General features: G+C 42.3%; 1 protein-coding gene across 4 annotated transcripts in view; it reads left to right on the forward strand.

Moving 5' to 3' along the window:
* The first annotated feature begins 374 nt into the window (after positions 1–374).
* LOC141786059 (partitioning defective 3 homolog B-like) overlaps positions 375–16188 on the forward strand; it is a 152947-nt gene continuing 137133 nt past the window's right edge. For all 4 annotated transcript variants that reach the window (XM_074664760.1, XM_074664762.1, XM_074664761.1 and 1 more), the window contains exons 1-2: positions 375–837; positions 10573–10674. In XM_074664760.1, coding sequence (XP_074520861.1) covers positions 721–837; positions 10573–10674 — 219 coding nt within the window. In that variant the 5' untranslated portion in view covers positions 375–720. The remainder of the gene's footprint in view (positions 838–10572; positions 10675–16188) is intronic.

Below are 16188 nucleotides of genomic sequence, written 5' to 3' on the forward strand. Positions count from 1 at the left end.
TTATTTGTGCCATATAGTCGTGGCATTTCTTTATTTCCTGTTTTAGGCTACATTTCTAGCAGAGGCAGTGGTACATTAAAAGTTTTGACTTTGCAATACAGCTTAAAAGGCTGAGTGAAAAAAAACCCCCATCAATATGCTGCAGAAAATTAGGGTTCCTGTCAAACAATAAATCAAATAAGTACATTGTGGGTTTCATTTATGGTTAATAATGTTGTTTATGAAAATAAAATTAACTTTACAAACATAAAAAAGTGTCTTTATTGTTAAAATATCTCATTATTTTGAGGTATTGGAGGTAAAGCGTGTTTTGCAGCAAGCAGTACTCGAGTGCAGCAGAGTCCCTGGGAGTGCAGTTTCCTGGAGGACAGGTGTCGCTGTGATTTCTTCCTGGTTCCTGTGCCAGTTTGTTTTGGTTGGGTGGACCAGCGGAGCACAACATGCCTCAAAGTCTCACTCCCCAGCTTTAGTCAGCGCTTTTCTCCCCCTTACAAGACTTTTTTTTGCCTGGAAATATGACTTCTCTTCAAGTCTTATCTGACACTTTGGCTCGGTAACGACGTGGAAGTGACTTCTCCGTGATTTCATCCTTGTTGAGACACCTGTTGCTCCAGTTTCGACGGACAGGTGCTACAGGGAGCACTCCCGGGTCTCGGGAAACACACGGAACTTGACCTAATTCCTGGACTATTCTTCAAACTGTTACATTTTTCAGGTACAATGAAAGTCACGGTGACTTTCGGGGATACTTCGGTGGTTGTCCCGTGTAAAGCTGGATGGACAGTGCGGGATTTAATCGACCAAGCAGCACGGAGATACCGGAGGACTCAGGAGCAGGTAAACGCATAGTTAAACTTTTAACTTATTCACATTTTAACAACTTAAGAGTGCACTTTTTCCCCTTTAACGTGCTCAAATACGTCTGAAATGTATTATTACTCTTATTTTATTCGAGCTAATATTCACAACTTGGCTAAAGTGTGGGTCACGTGTCAGGTTTGTTGTGTGACGTACATTTTAATTGAAGCTAGCGTTAGCTTAACTTTTTAACAAAAATACACGTTATTTTAGAGATTAAATACGTATTCCATAACTAAAACTGTGCTTTTTATTGTTATTTGTGATTTAATAACGACCTCCCATCGAATAATTGAACTGTATTTTATTTGCTTTTGTATTCATGCCAGCTTTTGGGTGCTAGCATGTAAAACTAGCTTTAACACTAAAAGACTACACTACACAATACTACACTACTACACTGTTATAGTTTTTTTTTCTTCAAAGTGATATGTTTCAAAACATAAAGGTAAACTTTCGGCTTAGAACTCCTCATACAAACGGATTCAACTACTTTGACTGTAAACAAATAACAAAAAATAATCAGAAACCCAATTTATATATGTTATTGTGCACTGAGGTTAAAGTTAAACCTAATCTGTGAAGCCTGAGTTGATGATATATTTTTCCTCAATAGGTCTGTTAATTTAAAAAAGAGAACTTGTCTTTTTTTAACTTAAAAAACTCATAGCAAGAAGCAATTTTCCTCATAAAACCAGAATGCAGTGCAGTTACAGGGCATATTAGGCTTCTTTTTGTCTCAATTAGTAACTGAGAGAGGGTTTGGTGTGTTACAATGCACTTATACCAAATTATCTAGAAAATATTCCAGTTTATCTTGCTGCATTAGTTCACATTTTGTACTTTTTTGCTACAATATTATGTATGTGCAGAGCTGAAGGCTGCAGTTTCAGGACCAGGATTCTAGGACTGCATCTCTAGGACCCCTGGGTTGTGGAGTTTTTGTGCCTCTGACTGCAAAATATGTGGTGGAAATACATGCAAAGTGGTCAGTGTTTAAGCTGTGGTGAGGTATCAGTCTTTTAACTCTGGGAAATAAAGAAGTAGACAATTGAGGAGGAAGTTTAGACATCAGCATACAATGCTCTGTTAGAAAACATCCCCCTTGTGCACAATGCGCAAATTAAACCTAGCTGTTAATATTTACAGGTGTAGGGAACCACTTGTGTAGTTTGTTGTTTTCATGTGACTCCTTTGTTGTGTTGTTTTGAATTTCCCACAAACACACAGATATAAAACCCCAGTGTTCTGCACCCTGATGCTGCAATCACTGGAACATAAATCATTCTGCCGGAGTGACCTTTTTATTAATCAGCAGCGTTGTGTGTGTCCCAGTGTGATAGGGTGCAGTTGTGTGTTTCAGCTGCAGCACTGCCCGTCTACCTGTACAATAGCTCCCTGTTTAAGCGCTGGTATCTCAGCGGGCAGGTGGAAGTTTGCTGTTTGATCTCCTCAATGTGGCTGCAGTCGGGGAGGTGCGCTGCGGACAGGAGGCTTTGTCCTGTGAGTGATTGGGGATTAGGATTGGTGACAGGCCTGGGTCTTATCGGTTGGCTGGTCCCCCTCTCAGAGCCACTCGTCCAGGTGGCAGGGGGCTGGCACATGGTGGAGCTGATTTTGGTGGCTGGATGGATTGCTACCACACATACACACGCACACTCACTCACACACATACAGAGAAGTTCATCTTGCTCCCCTGAGCTGTCTCATCTCTGCTCCACCAACATCCACAGCCCTGCCTCTCTTTGCCCAGCGGTCCCTGTTGATCTTCATCGAGACATGCTGCGGTGCACAAGCTGAAGTCGGCTAAATGCTGCTGTGTGATCAGAATAAACCGGCCTCTGATTGCTTCTCCTGGTGCATGTTAATTAGGCGCCTTTCCTAGACATTGACTCAGCATCCTCTTGCCTCTCCTTGTAATACAGGCGGCTCAGGATGAGGACAGTGCGGCTCTGTATCTGTCAGAGGGCTGAATGGATCTGACCAGCTCCTGCCAGCAGAATCCACTTAGCGCCCACATTAACCACACATTTCTCCTCTCTGCTGACAGCAAGGACAGTGTCAGAAACCTGGGTTTAATCACTGAGGGTGTGTGTTGTTTTATAGCCGTGCTGAACAGGCTCCTGCGCCGTGCGTTGCAGTAATGGCATGTAGACTTTCTTAATTAGCAGTTTATTTTAATGTGATCTCAGCTGTGACTTTGTATGTGTTCAGCTGTTTTCTCTCTCCTCTGGTGAGGAAACAGCATCAGCAACGCCTCTGGCGTGCTGCTGATTACTCCACCGTGCTGTGAAGCAGGAGTTCATGTGATCTCAAGATTCTCTGGTGAAGTTTCCACAAGTTTATTCATCTTCGTAGATTTTCATCATTCCAGGCTTCTTCTTGTTAACTGTGATCAGGTGAAAATACAGCTGACTCCCCTCTGTTCCTCTGGCTCACTGTGTTAGTGCACTTTAGCCTGGGGGACCAGCATGTAGACTGTGACTGCTCCACGTTCTCAGGGGAATCAGCCAGGTACTGTAGCTGTCTCTCTCCGTCTCACTGTGTCTGCTCAGATTACAGCCCCTATTCCAACTCCCTGCTGACACCTGACAGCGCACTAATACCAGCAAGAGCACTCTGCCCTCCTACTCCTTCTAAAGTGTGTAGGAGGGAGAGGAGTTGTCCACTGTGGGTTGGTAAGTGCGTCAGAACTCAGCTATGCAGATTACATTTTTAAAGTTTGATGTAATGCGCTGCAGTCGAGTGCTTTTGACTGCTTCACGTCTGTAATTGTGTACATGTATGTTGTGTTACATCTTTTAGTGCCTGAGGGGGAATGCCAGAACCAGTATGGCAACAGAGCGGCATACTGAGGCTGGGTGTTCACTGTTTTAGCTGAAGGGCATTGTTACAGCAGATTTCTGCTAGCATGTGGTTTTAAACGTGAGGATCTCAGACATCATGACATAAGAGACGGGTGAGATTCTGTATCATTTTCTGCCAGTCCTTGCCCTGATGTGTGCGGCTACAGAGGGATAAGGACTAATTCTGTCAGTGGATACAGAGGTCAACCTACCGCCCTCCTTCAGGATAAGATTGAAAAGAGTGAAAAGAAAGACTTGATAGAGTGTTCAAACTCAGATGGTTTATATTCTGGAAGAAGATGACTGTGAATCTGACATTTTTTTATCAACAACAAAGGCACGCAAAGATTTCCACCCTGCTTAACATCCCCTGTAACCACAGGTGATCTGGCTGTTCAAAATATTGAATGAAAAATTAATGCAAGAGGATGTTTCAGTCCACCTACTCCATCCAGTGGTGCGCACAGACTTTTGTAAAGCAGGGACAAAAAGAGAAAAACAAGGCACATATAGCATATTCTTGCCACTAGAGAGGGCTCCCAGTTCCTTGTGTTTTTTTTTCAAGCAAAAGGGGAGTTTAGTGTATATTTTGGCTTGTAAAAAGGCACTTAAGTGCACATTTTGGCTCCCAAGATCAAGAGGACTCTTAAACACCTGTTTTGGCTCCCAGTAGGGCAATTAAGCACACATATTGGCTCCTAAGAAGGTACCTCAGAGCATTTTGGCTCCTTAAAGGCCAATTCTACACGTTTTGGCTCCCAAAAGGAAACTTTGGTGTGCATTTTGCCTCCCAGGAGAGCACTTTTGTATTCTTTTTGGCTCCTAAGGATTCATTTTAGCTTGCATTTTGGTTTAGGCAGTTCAAAGCTTTTCCTTTACCAAAAGGTGCAATTCAGGATATTTTGGCTCCAAGGACGACACTTAAGCTTGTAATTTGACTCCTAAGAGAGCACTTTTGTACCCTTTTTGGCTCCCAAGATTGTACCTTAGCGCATTTTTGGCTTCAGCATGCATTTTGGCTCTAAAGAGGATGCCTCAGAACATGTTTTTTTAAAGACACATTTTGCTCCTATGGGGGCATTTAAGCGCTCGTTTTGGCTCCGAAAAATAGTTTGGTGCGCATTTTGACTCCCAAGAAAGCACTTTTATACTTTTTTTGCCTCCTAAGAAGGCATTTTAGCTTGCATTTTGGTTCCTTAGAGGGTACTTAGGCAAATGTTTTGGCTCCCAAGTGAGCACTTCTGTTCACATTTTGGCTCCCAGGAGAACACTCAAATGTCATGGGGGCATTTAAGCGCACATTTTGGCTCCTGAAATTAGTTCGATGCACATTTTGACTAACAAGAAAGCACTTTTACACTCTTTTTGGCTCCAAGGATGGTACCGTAGCGCAAGTTTTGGCTTCCAGGAGGACACTTTCACATGTATTTTGGCTCCTAAGAGGGTACCTCAGCATATGTTTTTGCTGTCAGTGGCTACAGAGGTCAACCTGCCACCCTCCTTCACAATAAAAGCACCTCACAGTTTTCCTTTACCCCCTTTTTCTGTCATGAAGACAGCCCCTCATCGTTGTGTTCATTAAAGACATTTTGTTTTTCGTCACGGCCTAATCCACGCCGTCCTCCTTCAGCTGTGTAATTACACATTCTTCTGAGGATCAAAGTGTGAAATAGCACCCCCCCATCACCACCACCACCAACACCAGCGCCGCCACACTTGCGAGTTCTGCTTCACTAATCGCTCCACCGTTCTCGAGTGGTGTCATGTTTGCTCACCAGAGAGCGCGAGGAAGCAGAGATAAATGGCGAGGGGACTTAATGGTGTAATTTGCAGAGAATTTACTCTCCCAACTGTCACGGTAATTCTTCCCCACTCATGACTGACTGACTCCTGACTTCTTTTATTCCATGAAAGGGGGGGGTCCGGGGTACAAAGAGGAATTAACAGGGATTGAAAACAAGACTTCAGAGGAGTTTTTCTTCTGAAGAATCATATTCATCCCTTTTCATCGCTAGTAGAAAGGGTGTTTCCTCGAGCCTTGGCTGAGGAAACTGGAGCTAAAGTGTGCCAGGTGTGCTGAGGCCTGCAGAGGTGAACCTAATTAACACTTAGCCATTGTTTTTTCTCTAATCCAACCATGTGAATTAATCCTCTCCCCTGGAAAAATCACACTAATGCTCCTTATTTCCTAAAGGTGTGTGTGTCTTAATGTGCTTATGATGTGATGTAATAGTAAGAGAGCCAATTAGCGCCCTTCCCTTGTGTGCCGTTGCTGCCACACACACACACACACATTCACTCACACACACACTCTCTCAGATGAGTAAACAGTGTCGGTGAGAAGAATGCTGGCTGTAGTTCAGGTTGGGCTGGTTTTTCTGGCGAGGTGTGAATGCTTCGCCCGGATGTCTCGGCTCCAGCTGCGTGTTTCGACATCTCTATCCAGCATGTGTTGCCTCTGTTGGAAACATTTTTGAGTGTGAGTTCTGAATTCAGCGAGAAACACAACACTTCATTTGCATTTTGTACTGATTTTAGAAATCAAATAGATAGACGTACAGAAGAACATTACACACCTACTTCAGATAACTAAGACAGAAACATCTCCTGTGCTACCTGCTGTCACCATGGAGAGTTTGGAGGAGTTGAGTGGCTGTACAGGAAAAATGAAGTTTGAAGCCATGGAGGTGGAGAAATTAGAGTAGGTCACAGACTGCTGCACAGGAGGTGAGAGCTGTGTCCAATGTGGTGCGCGCCCTTCGCCGTAGCAGCTGGTCAGTGCCACATCTGGGCTGACATTGATTGTAAATGCCCTGGCAACAGTCTGAACAGTCTGGAGGTCATTCAGTGGAAGTGATCCTTCAACTGAGCCTTCGGCAGATGAAGAGGGAGGTCAATCTGCAAATGAATGTCCATTGAACATGGGTGGAGACCAGTGCTGCTGGCGAAACCACAAAACCCCAGTCAAAAAAAAACAACAAAGTTTAGAAATGGCGTTGTATGAGACAATATGTCTCCACTGTTTTTATTTCTGACAGACCCCCTACCCCTGTTGTACCTCCACACTACAATGACCACGGCCATTTGAGTGTGACGCTGTGCCGGTTTGCGCCTGCCTTGTAAACATGCTAAGTTTAGATGCAAAAACAGTGACCACTAACAATTTCAGATTTGATAAATCACTTTGTGAGAGCTAAATGATTTTATTAGCATCTCCTCCTTCCAGATATGATTAGTTAATATAATGTCTGTCAAAACATGAACAAATGAATTCTATCGACCATGGCTCACCTCCACACTACAATGACCACGGCCATTTGAGTGTGACACTGTGCCGGTTTGCGCCTGCCTTTTAAACATGCTAAGTTTAGATCCAAAACAGTGACCAGTAACATTTTTGGATTTGATAAATTACTCCGCGAGGGATTATATGAGCATCTCCTCCTTTTAGATATGATTAGTAAATATAACGTCTGTCAAAACATGAACAAATGAATTCTATCGACCATGGCTCATTTTTCTATCCAGGAAAAGTTATTTTGCGACATATATCTTTATCATTTTATCACCCAGGCCTAACTAAGAAGTGAAAGACTTTTTAGGATATGTCTCAAAATGCCTAAAACTTTCTATAAACGTTATGTTTATATGAGGAGAGTTAGCGGTGTGGTTGTGATGGATGGCAGAGCAGAGACACACAGCAGCAGATTGCACGGCTCTCTGCAGCCCTGCAATGACAGCGATGCTGTGAATCCCCCCCCTCCTCGTTGCAGCTGCAGATTCCTCTCCTCGCTCTACATCTCACATCTCTGGCGCCGGTCATCATGGGAACTTGTGAGGAAAGCGAGGTTGAAGGTTCAGACCTTATTCCTGTGATTGAGATCTCAGACTCTCCCGAGAGAATGGACTCTGGCTTATTGTGTGAGGCAGACGCCCTCTTTTATTTTTTTCCTGTGGGTCCTGCGATTCGCATTCGGATGCAGCAGAGCAAGAACGAGCTCATTCACAATGGCGGGAGCCAAACTCATTCCAGCCTCAGAGGCTTACGGCCTGTAGCTGTTAATTCAGCCTGTAATGCAGTGCTGTGTGGTGTTGACAGATTGTTTATTGGTTTCTAATGGGTCATTTTCTGCTGCACACAGTGTTAGAGATGATAAGGCCTGCTGGAGATGTCTTAGTTTTATTAGAAATTGTACAAAAAGAAGCAGTGAAACTATCTCTGAGCGTCAGATTTCTGTTATCATCACTCTCATCTTTAAACTCTCCCCGAGCAGATAGCGTTGTTGTGCTGGAGCAGAATAGAGCACATACTTTGCCACAAAAAGAGGAAGATGCTATTGTTGGTGTAGTTCACTTTCAGTTTGCAGATCCCGGCTCAGTTAGCAGGCCTGGTTCTTCCTGCCCTGAGGGTGTGTTCGCTCTGACCTCTCGTCTTCACGCTGACAGTGAAACCAGTCAGGAATGTGCCCACCGCCTGTTTCCCACAGACCGGCAAAACTGGAAAGAGTTCCCCTCCCCTCCTCTCCCTCTTCTTCTCTCCTCTCCCGCCCTGCTCTGACATTCTTCTGTACAAACTGTACTCAGGGTGAACCTGATGTTGCAGAGGGATGTGGGTCATAGTTTCTGCTTTATTATTGAGTTATTTTTATTACACTTCTTGATGACGTAATCTTCTCCACAGTTCTGGAAAGTTAGAGAAGCTGCTGTTGCATTTGAAGATGTAAGGCGTACAATGGTACAAGAAACACTCAGTTCAATACATATTTTATTTTCTTGGGCCAATGTTTCAGTTTAGTTTTTTACTTTAAATTTCAAGTTAACAGTAACTAAGGTCACCAGTTAAGTTGCATAATAAGCCATTAGCATGTAATTGTCAGGGATGCTGTAGGAGAGAGGAATAACATTGTAGAAGAGACAGAAATCAGGTTAAAAATCACCATAACTATGTTGATTACTATAAATGAACTTTCAAAATATCAACCCTACTCCTTTATCTGGGCTTTTGACAAGCAAAGTGACCCGAAAGAAGACGTGATTCATTTGCACGCTGTCTCCTGCTCTGGCTGCAGCTGCGAGAGACACTTGTCTGCATGTGATTGTTTTGGAAAGCAGAGCGGCCCATGGCAGCACCCACTGCTGGTTTAGAAGTGTAACATCGATACACACTTTCAAGTCAGAATCTCCAAATTCTTGCTTTTTTGAAAAAGAGTCACTAGCGGGGTTTGGAAAGTAAGCTAAATATAGCAACAATATATGGAATATGGAAACACCAGCTGGAAACACCTCTTGGGTATCTTTTTTCCCGCTTCTTTGCGTGAGCCGCACTCTGAACCCGGCTCCAGTTACAACAGTGTGAAAGGGTGTGTGTGTGGGTGTTGACACAACAGTGATTGGACATAACTTCACCTACTACCTGGACAGACACACTCACAACACACACAGGCCTGTAAAACATCAGTGGAAAAAGAACTACAAAACCGACCATCATATAAAATATTGCTAAAATATATAACTTAGAAAAAAGTTATTTTTATAGATACCTCCAAATAAGAAACCATTTTGACAAAAATATTAAGCTCACAACTGAGGGAGGATTACATCTGATTAAGATATTTTTTGGAGCGAACAGGGGTAATGCAACCAGAAAACTGATATTAAAAGTCTGTAAATCTTTAAAAGAAGAAAGAGGCCATTCCACATTTTATGTTATTTGCAAATCATCATCATTATCTTCCACCACCTGCTTCGGTCTATGGAGGGAATTTACTTGGAAGAATATGTTAAGATACTTCATAACTTTAAAGATGAAAGAATCACAGACTAATAGACCTGAGCTTGGTGGCTGTTGGAGGACATGTGGGCATAAATAGGCTGGATAATTTCATATTTTCTGAGACTGCCCAGTGCTGTCACTGTTTTCTGAAGAAATAAAATTAACTTTTAGCTCAGAAATAGCTCTGTCTTTTAAGTTTATGTATTTAGGTGACTTACCTCTAAGGTTAAAGAAAAGAGACAGATACTTGATACATTTTTCTTATCCAGTTGCAAAAAAGTGATAACAAGAAATTGGCACTTGACCTTATTTCTAAGATATGCCAGAGATAAATTTGAACGATACTGGGAAAGTAATGGAGGTGCTTGTTTTGTCATATGTATAATGTCACTTGGCACTTTGTGTATTATTTTTTTTTATCCATTTTTCTTTGGGTTTCTTTGATTTGTTTCTTGTTACAACTGTATAGGAGGTGAACTAATATGATATTCAGTAATAGTGTTTTAATTTGACCCCATGAGACGTTATGTGTTGAACCTGTATAAACCCTGTCTTCTGCTTTTATTATTGTGGGTTTTTTTATTTTGTCTATTTATGTTTTGTTCCTTAAAAAAAAAAAAGTTTTAAAAAATTGTTAAATTTAAAGAAGTTGTGTTAATCACATGGCACTTGACCTTTTCTCTCCTATTTTATTTTAGAAAAGTACTTATTACATTGAAAGAATGCATATGTACTTATAACCGTACCAGAAAGTTGCAAAACTACCCAGTTTATTGAATATAATGCAAAAAATATGTCATGAACAAAGTGATATTGCAATATTTTTTTGGAATGTGTTAAATGTGTGAGGATATATTTGTGCCTGTGTTTTTGAATTTAAAGTATAAAAGGGTTGAATGTTCAAAGGTTTGATGCAATTCCATTACACATCATGCTTTTTCAAATTCAACAATTTAATTCAAATTCAGTTTCTGTTGGCACAAATTTTACCTCATATAAATGGGCCACAGAACATCTCGATTCCAAATTCAGGTTAGTGTATTCATGTGTTCATTTTATAACATAATGCTGAAAATCATATACTGGTCTCTTCAGGATGGAGATACTGCAGTGAAGACCCACCACTTAGAGCACATGGACGGAGGGATTCTGGACATGGATGACATGCTGAGTGATCTGGTGGAGGACAGAGACAAGGTAACCATATTATATAACTTTATTTAAGCTAACTTTTAAGAAATGACTGCTTACTTTTCTCACCTAGTGTGTGGTAAAGTGAAAGCAGAGAGCAGAAATCCTCTGTTTCAAGCAGCACTCAGAGTCTGGTTGTGGATTTCTGTGTCGTTTTTGTGAAGCCTCCAGCTTGGCAGAGTGACAGGGCGTCCAATAAAGAAAGTATTTGTAAATCTAAGCCTTGGTTAGCTTGTCATTCGTTGTTAGGCGTCTGAACAAACAAATCCAAAATGTGACAGAAAGCGTTTTTCCCCACCGCGGAAAATAAACTCTGATTGGATCCAATTGCAATCGTCATTGGCTCCATATGTGCCGGGTGAGGACTCAAACTTGTTTTCCCTCCTGCTCTTTCGGAAAAAGAGAGGGAAGACGAGCCGTGTGATTTAGCTGTCATGTTCGTTCTTCTTTTCGGAAACATGAGAGGACACAATTTGAAGATTTGAATCCAATCAGCCGTGTGCGGAGAGGGAAGTTTCCCCAAACAGACGTGATGTAACTTCACAGTTGGGAGCTGACGTCTCACACACACACAGGCGGTGGCCCAATTTCTATATAGAGAGCTGGTTCCATTCCTCTTGCTAATTTCCCATAATGCATTCTTAAGATGTGCTAATAAACTGCCTGAAATCCATATTCATAAGCCCTGAGCTCAGATGAATGCTGAATTATCAACACTGAGTCAGCTGACTCTTCCCGTCACACTAACAATGCTTGTTTTAAACTCCACGAACAATAGAGTTTGTGAGGACTGCAAGTTTGGCAAAATCCGCTTTGTGGAAAAGGGGACACGGATAAATAATAGATGTGTAAACTCCAGCAGAGGGAACAAAAAGTGTTCCTTCAATCACAGGGGCTTCATTTCCCGGGATGATGGAGTTATAATCACAAGATCTGCGCCGTATTTGTGCACAATTGAGTGAATCATGGGTTTTAATGACTCATTTTCACACCTGCTTTCTCCTAGATATGAAGGAGTGTCACAGATCAAATCCAACTGTAGCATTTGATCAGATTCCCCCGCTAACAACTCACCCTGACGTCGGCTTTTCCTCCCCAGCTGTGCTTCTTTTTGGTGATTAGGAGACTCCGCGGAGCGCACAGAAAGAAGCGTCCTATTTACCTTTGTTTCTCTTCCCTACGCCCCTTCCCCGCTTTCATCACCCCTCCTCATTTTATCCTTTTGTTTTTACGCCGCTGATGAAAAGATAGTCGGGAAAGGAAGAGCACACGTGATCCTCAAAACGTGCCACTCATCCGACTTATCTCCGGGCCTCCACACGCCGTCGGCTCTCACAGATTAATGAGCGGTGCCTGGCATTCTTGATTAGTCTGACTTCCTTTTGTTTGTCTACGTTTTTATTTCCCCGCCGCAGCCGACAGATTCTATCTTTAGTGCTTTTCTCTCGTTTTGTTCTGTTATTATGGCTGATGCTGTTTTACCATCAATCATACTGGAGTGGCCCCATTGTGAGGGCCCGCCGCCGCACAGCATGGGCCTTGTGTTAGCCGCGGATGCTAATGAGAGATAATGGTTGACTATTTGTACGCCTAGTGGTTAGCCTAGCCGCGAGTCCAGACCTCTTTATCTGGGCCAGCCCACGACCATTATTCAACACACACACACACATACACACACACGCATGTCTCTGCTGTGCCAGGCTTGTCGAGTAGCGTGTTAGCATTACCCCGCACGGAAGGAGCGCCACTGGTGGTTGATGAGGGCGGAGATGAGGGGGCGGCTGTGATTTGATTACAGCTCTGCCCCCCGCATCTGTGCAACATGCACACACACTCCGTTCATTAGCACCCCATCTCGAGACGCCGGCCACCAGCCTCCTTATGAATATTAATATCAATCTGATGAATGTGGAGGAGGCCGTGGGGTGTGGGCTAAAGGTGTGACCGCATTTGCACAACACACACTCACACTCACACACAAAGCAGCACAGAATAAAGAGAAAGCTGCAGGTCAGCGTTGAGGCGATTACACCCCAGGAGCTTTCTGACCTTTTACTCCTGTAGATCTGTGTGTGTGTGTGTGTGTGTGAGTGTGTTTCTGTGTGCCTTGCAGCTCTCAGATGACAGCTGGAGACATGGCGGTTGGAGTCGTTGGCCTTTCACACACCTCAGTATGAGTTGACGCAGATATGAGGCGTGTAGATAATAAAGTTTCTGCTTCGCCAAGCTGTTTTGGGTGGATCTCTGCAGTGAAGTGACAAGATACCTCGCCTTTCCCTCCACATGTGGAGTGACGGGACAAATTGTCGCCTTGGTGTATCTGTTATTTGTGATGCAGCGCAGTTTTGACATGTTGTGCATGCTCTTTGGATTTCAAGGAATGCCAAAGCATGAGCTAGACCAGCATTTTGTTTGTCGTACTGCTACAAAAACAGGAGAGAAGGAAGTGAAACGAGTCTGAAATTATGGACTGAGTGAAATGAGACGAGGATGAAAGACGTCAGTGTCTGTTAACAGTGTTTGGATCCGCATGGATGTGTGAAGGAAAGGAAAAACAACAGGCGAGCTGCAAAGCCTGCACAGGGAGTGTGAGAGCTGATGGAGGATGCCCAAAACTTGAAATGTAGATGGGGTTTCATCATGAGAGACCTCCAACAGAATTGACCTGAGGCTATCCCGCCCTTAAACTCGATGAGCCAATCACAGAGTGTATAGCCTATCCAATTCACGTCTCTTGTAATGCATTGCAGAAAAACAGTTTTCGTTCAGTTTTATGAGGTTTTTCTCAGATTTTCAGTTTAGAAAGTTCAGTTTCAGTTTTAGAAATAGAAAGTCATCTTTAACAGTAGAACCACCGCTGCAGTCCGATGACTTTGGGATTTTCTCTAACGTTAGCTAAAGTTAGCCTAACGTTAGCTTCTACCTGCGGTGTTCATAGGGATGGGTACCTTTCACATTTGAAACAATGGGGTACTTAACGGTACCAGTTTTCGGGACTTTTTGTGGTCATGTGGTAAAAATATCAATTTGTTTGAGAGTAGTTAGTATATAACCTTGCAATGCTGTGTTCATGTCCAGCACTGAAAATTGCCAACTCCTCCACTCCCTCACAGTCACAAGAATGCATATAGGTACCTAAACATGGTACCTTTTGATTCTACGTGAATTGGTACTTGGTACTTTTGACAGACTTCAGTCAGTATCCATAAAAGTACCTAATTCAGTACCCATCCATAGTTGTTCTTCATGTCTCTTTGTTTGTTGGAATTTCATTGGCCTTTTTTTTGTAGTCTATGTTCTTTGGTGATTGTACATCATTGTCAGCTGTTATCCAAAGGGCTCTAGTTAAGCTAACGTTAGATTCTGGAGCTTAGCTTCATTAGCTTATCTGTAGTAGCCAAGATAACAAAGGTTGTCGAACGGTGTGCTGAATGGTTCAGTGTAGATACTGTAGCTAGTCTTGTTGTCTGAGATGCTGATGCTAACCAGATGCTGTTTATCAGCTTTGCTCTGGGACCTGTACATAATAAACATACACAAAATTTTACAATCAAATAGTCATTTCTTAAATAAATATTAACTTCAGTAATTCCATATTGATCGTTTTTGTCTTTTACTCAAAACATTCCCAGTCTTATCCCACAGTAGAGCATCCAGGCTATTTTTTGTAACACTGGTATTGAATCAGTCGATACCTAAAGCCAAGCCAAGGTATCGAAACGGTATCGGGACCAGAAAAGCAGGATTGATGCATCCCTAGTTCTTATCGACCTTTTCAATAATAAAATTATTCATATATTCCTCCAATGTGGACTTTGGAGTCTTTTGGTGACTTCTAGATGATATCTGATCTTTCTGTAGGGATATCTACTGAATTAGGTACTTTTCATGCGATTCATGCAAAATCAAAAGGTGCCATGTTTAGGTGCCTAAAAGCATCCTTGTGACTGTGAGGGAGTGGAAGAGTAGGCAATTTTCTATGCTGGACATAAACACAGAATTACAAGGATATTTTGAAGAAAAAGTATGTTAAATTGAAAAAAATATATATTATTAAACAAATTAATATCTGTTGCCACATAAACACACACCAAAGTACCGAAAATTGGTACTGTTGAGTACCGATACCGACTGCAGGTACCAGGCATTGGAACCATATTGTTTCAAATGTGAAAGGTACCCATTCCTACCTTTCTGTCTCCAACTGTTCATTGCGTGGAGGGGGCGGGGCTTAGCTGTCGGTCAATTGGGAACTGCTAGTGGCACTTATCAACAGACCTCATCCCTCACACCTTTACCTCCACCAGAGCTGCCCCTCTCCCCAATATTAAGAGTGCTTTGGATGCATTATCTGCACACATTTCTCCACCTGGCCTCAGGTATTGTATGGCTGTTGCTGTTTCCAGGTGATTCCTGCAGAGATTAGACGTTTTATTCTCAGGCTCTTTCATTGTCTCTCTTTTAAACCAAATTGCAGCTGATGTCTGAATGTTCTCCTTGTGTAAGTGTCCTCTCTTGTCACGTAGGTCGCCTCCAGAGTGGGAATTAAACTCAGGGTGCATAACATCTCCTCATAAGTGGACTGTCACTCCTCATTGCATGTGCGCAGAGACACACGGACCTTGTATTCCAAGTGTTGGGGAAAAAACACACATATAAAAAAGTCAACCTTCCATCCCATGCAGCCAAACGAGAAATCTAATTTCATGGGAAATTTAATGGTGAAAAAAAAACCTGGAATGATTTCCTCCATCTCTCTTTAATTAGCTGGTTTTAATCACCGGGCTTACAAGGCGTCCACCAGCCTCCTGTGCAGCCTCTGGTTGCTGGAATGTAAATGCTGCAGATCCCAGCTGATCTCTCTTTGAAATGTCAGGGCTTGATTACCAGCCTGTCTCCCATCATCCATCTCTTCTGCTTGCATGTCACAGTGCGAGAAATACGGAGCAGTCACACGGAAATGCATTGATGGTATTTAAAGTAGGTCTGCGGCCATGAGCATCTTCCGTATCCTTTAAAGAGGAAGCGGCACCTGTTTTTGAGTAATGACCTCAGATGGAAACTTTTACACACTTCGCTTTGCAAATTGAAAAGATGTGCATCATCAGAGAGCTGCATCTCCTCCTGATGTGTTCATTAATTAACAAAGTTATCCACCAAGAAGAGAGCTCAAAAGTTGAGCTGTATCATCCCTCTTCTTCTTTGCAGAAACTTCTTCTGTGGCTCCCCTTCACTTCGATACCGATGCCTTTACTTTTTATTTTTTGCCAGATACTTAACTGAATTTTTTTTTATTTTCACTATTAATTCTTTTTTTTCCTTCATCATATTTGAATTGGTTAGTTATTGTGTGATTAATGAATTGATTGGTTTATCTATAGATCAGCTAATTGATTACTTTTAATTATTATATTTTCCTTTATTTTTTTAGTTATGTAGGTTATGTAATATTATTAGTATTATTTTTCATTATTCATCTATTTTTTTATTTATTTTTTTGTTGTTGCTTCGAGTTCATCA

Source organism: Halichoeres trimaculatus, unplaced genomic scaffold (genome assembly GCF_033239565.1).
Source record: "Halichoeres trimaculatus isolate MK-OKI-2021-1 unplaced genomic scaffold, fHalTri1.1 fHalTri1_scaffold_24, whole genome shotgun sequence".
NCBI classification, from domain to species: Eukaryota; Metazoa; Chordata; class Actinopteri; order Labriformes; family Labridae; genus Halichoeres; species Halichoeres trimaculatus.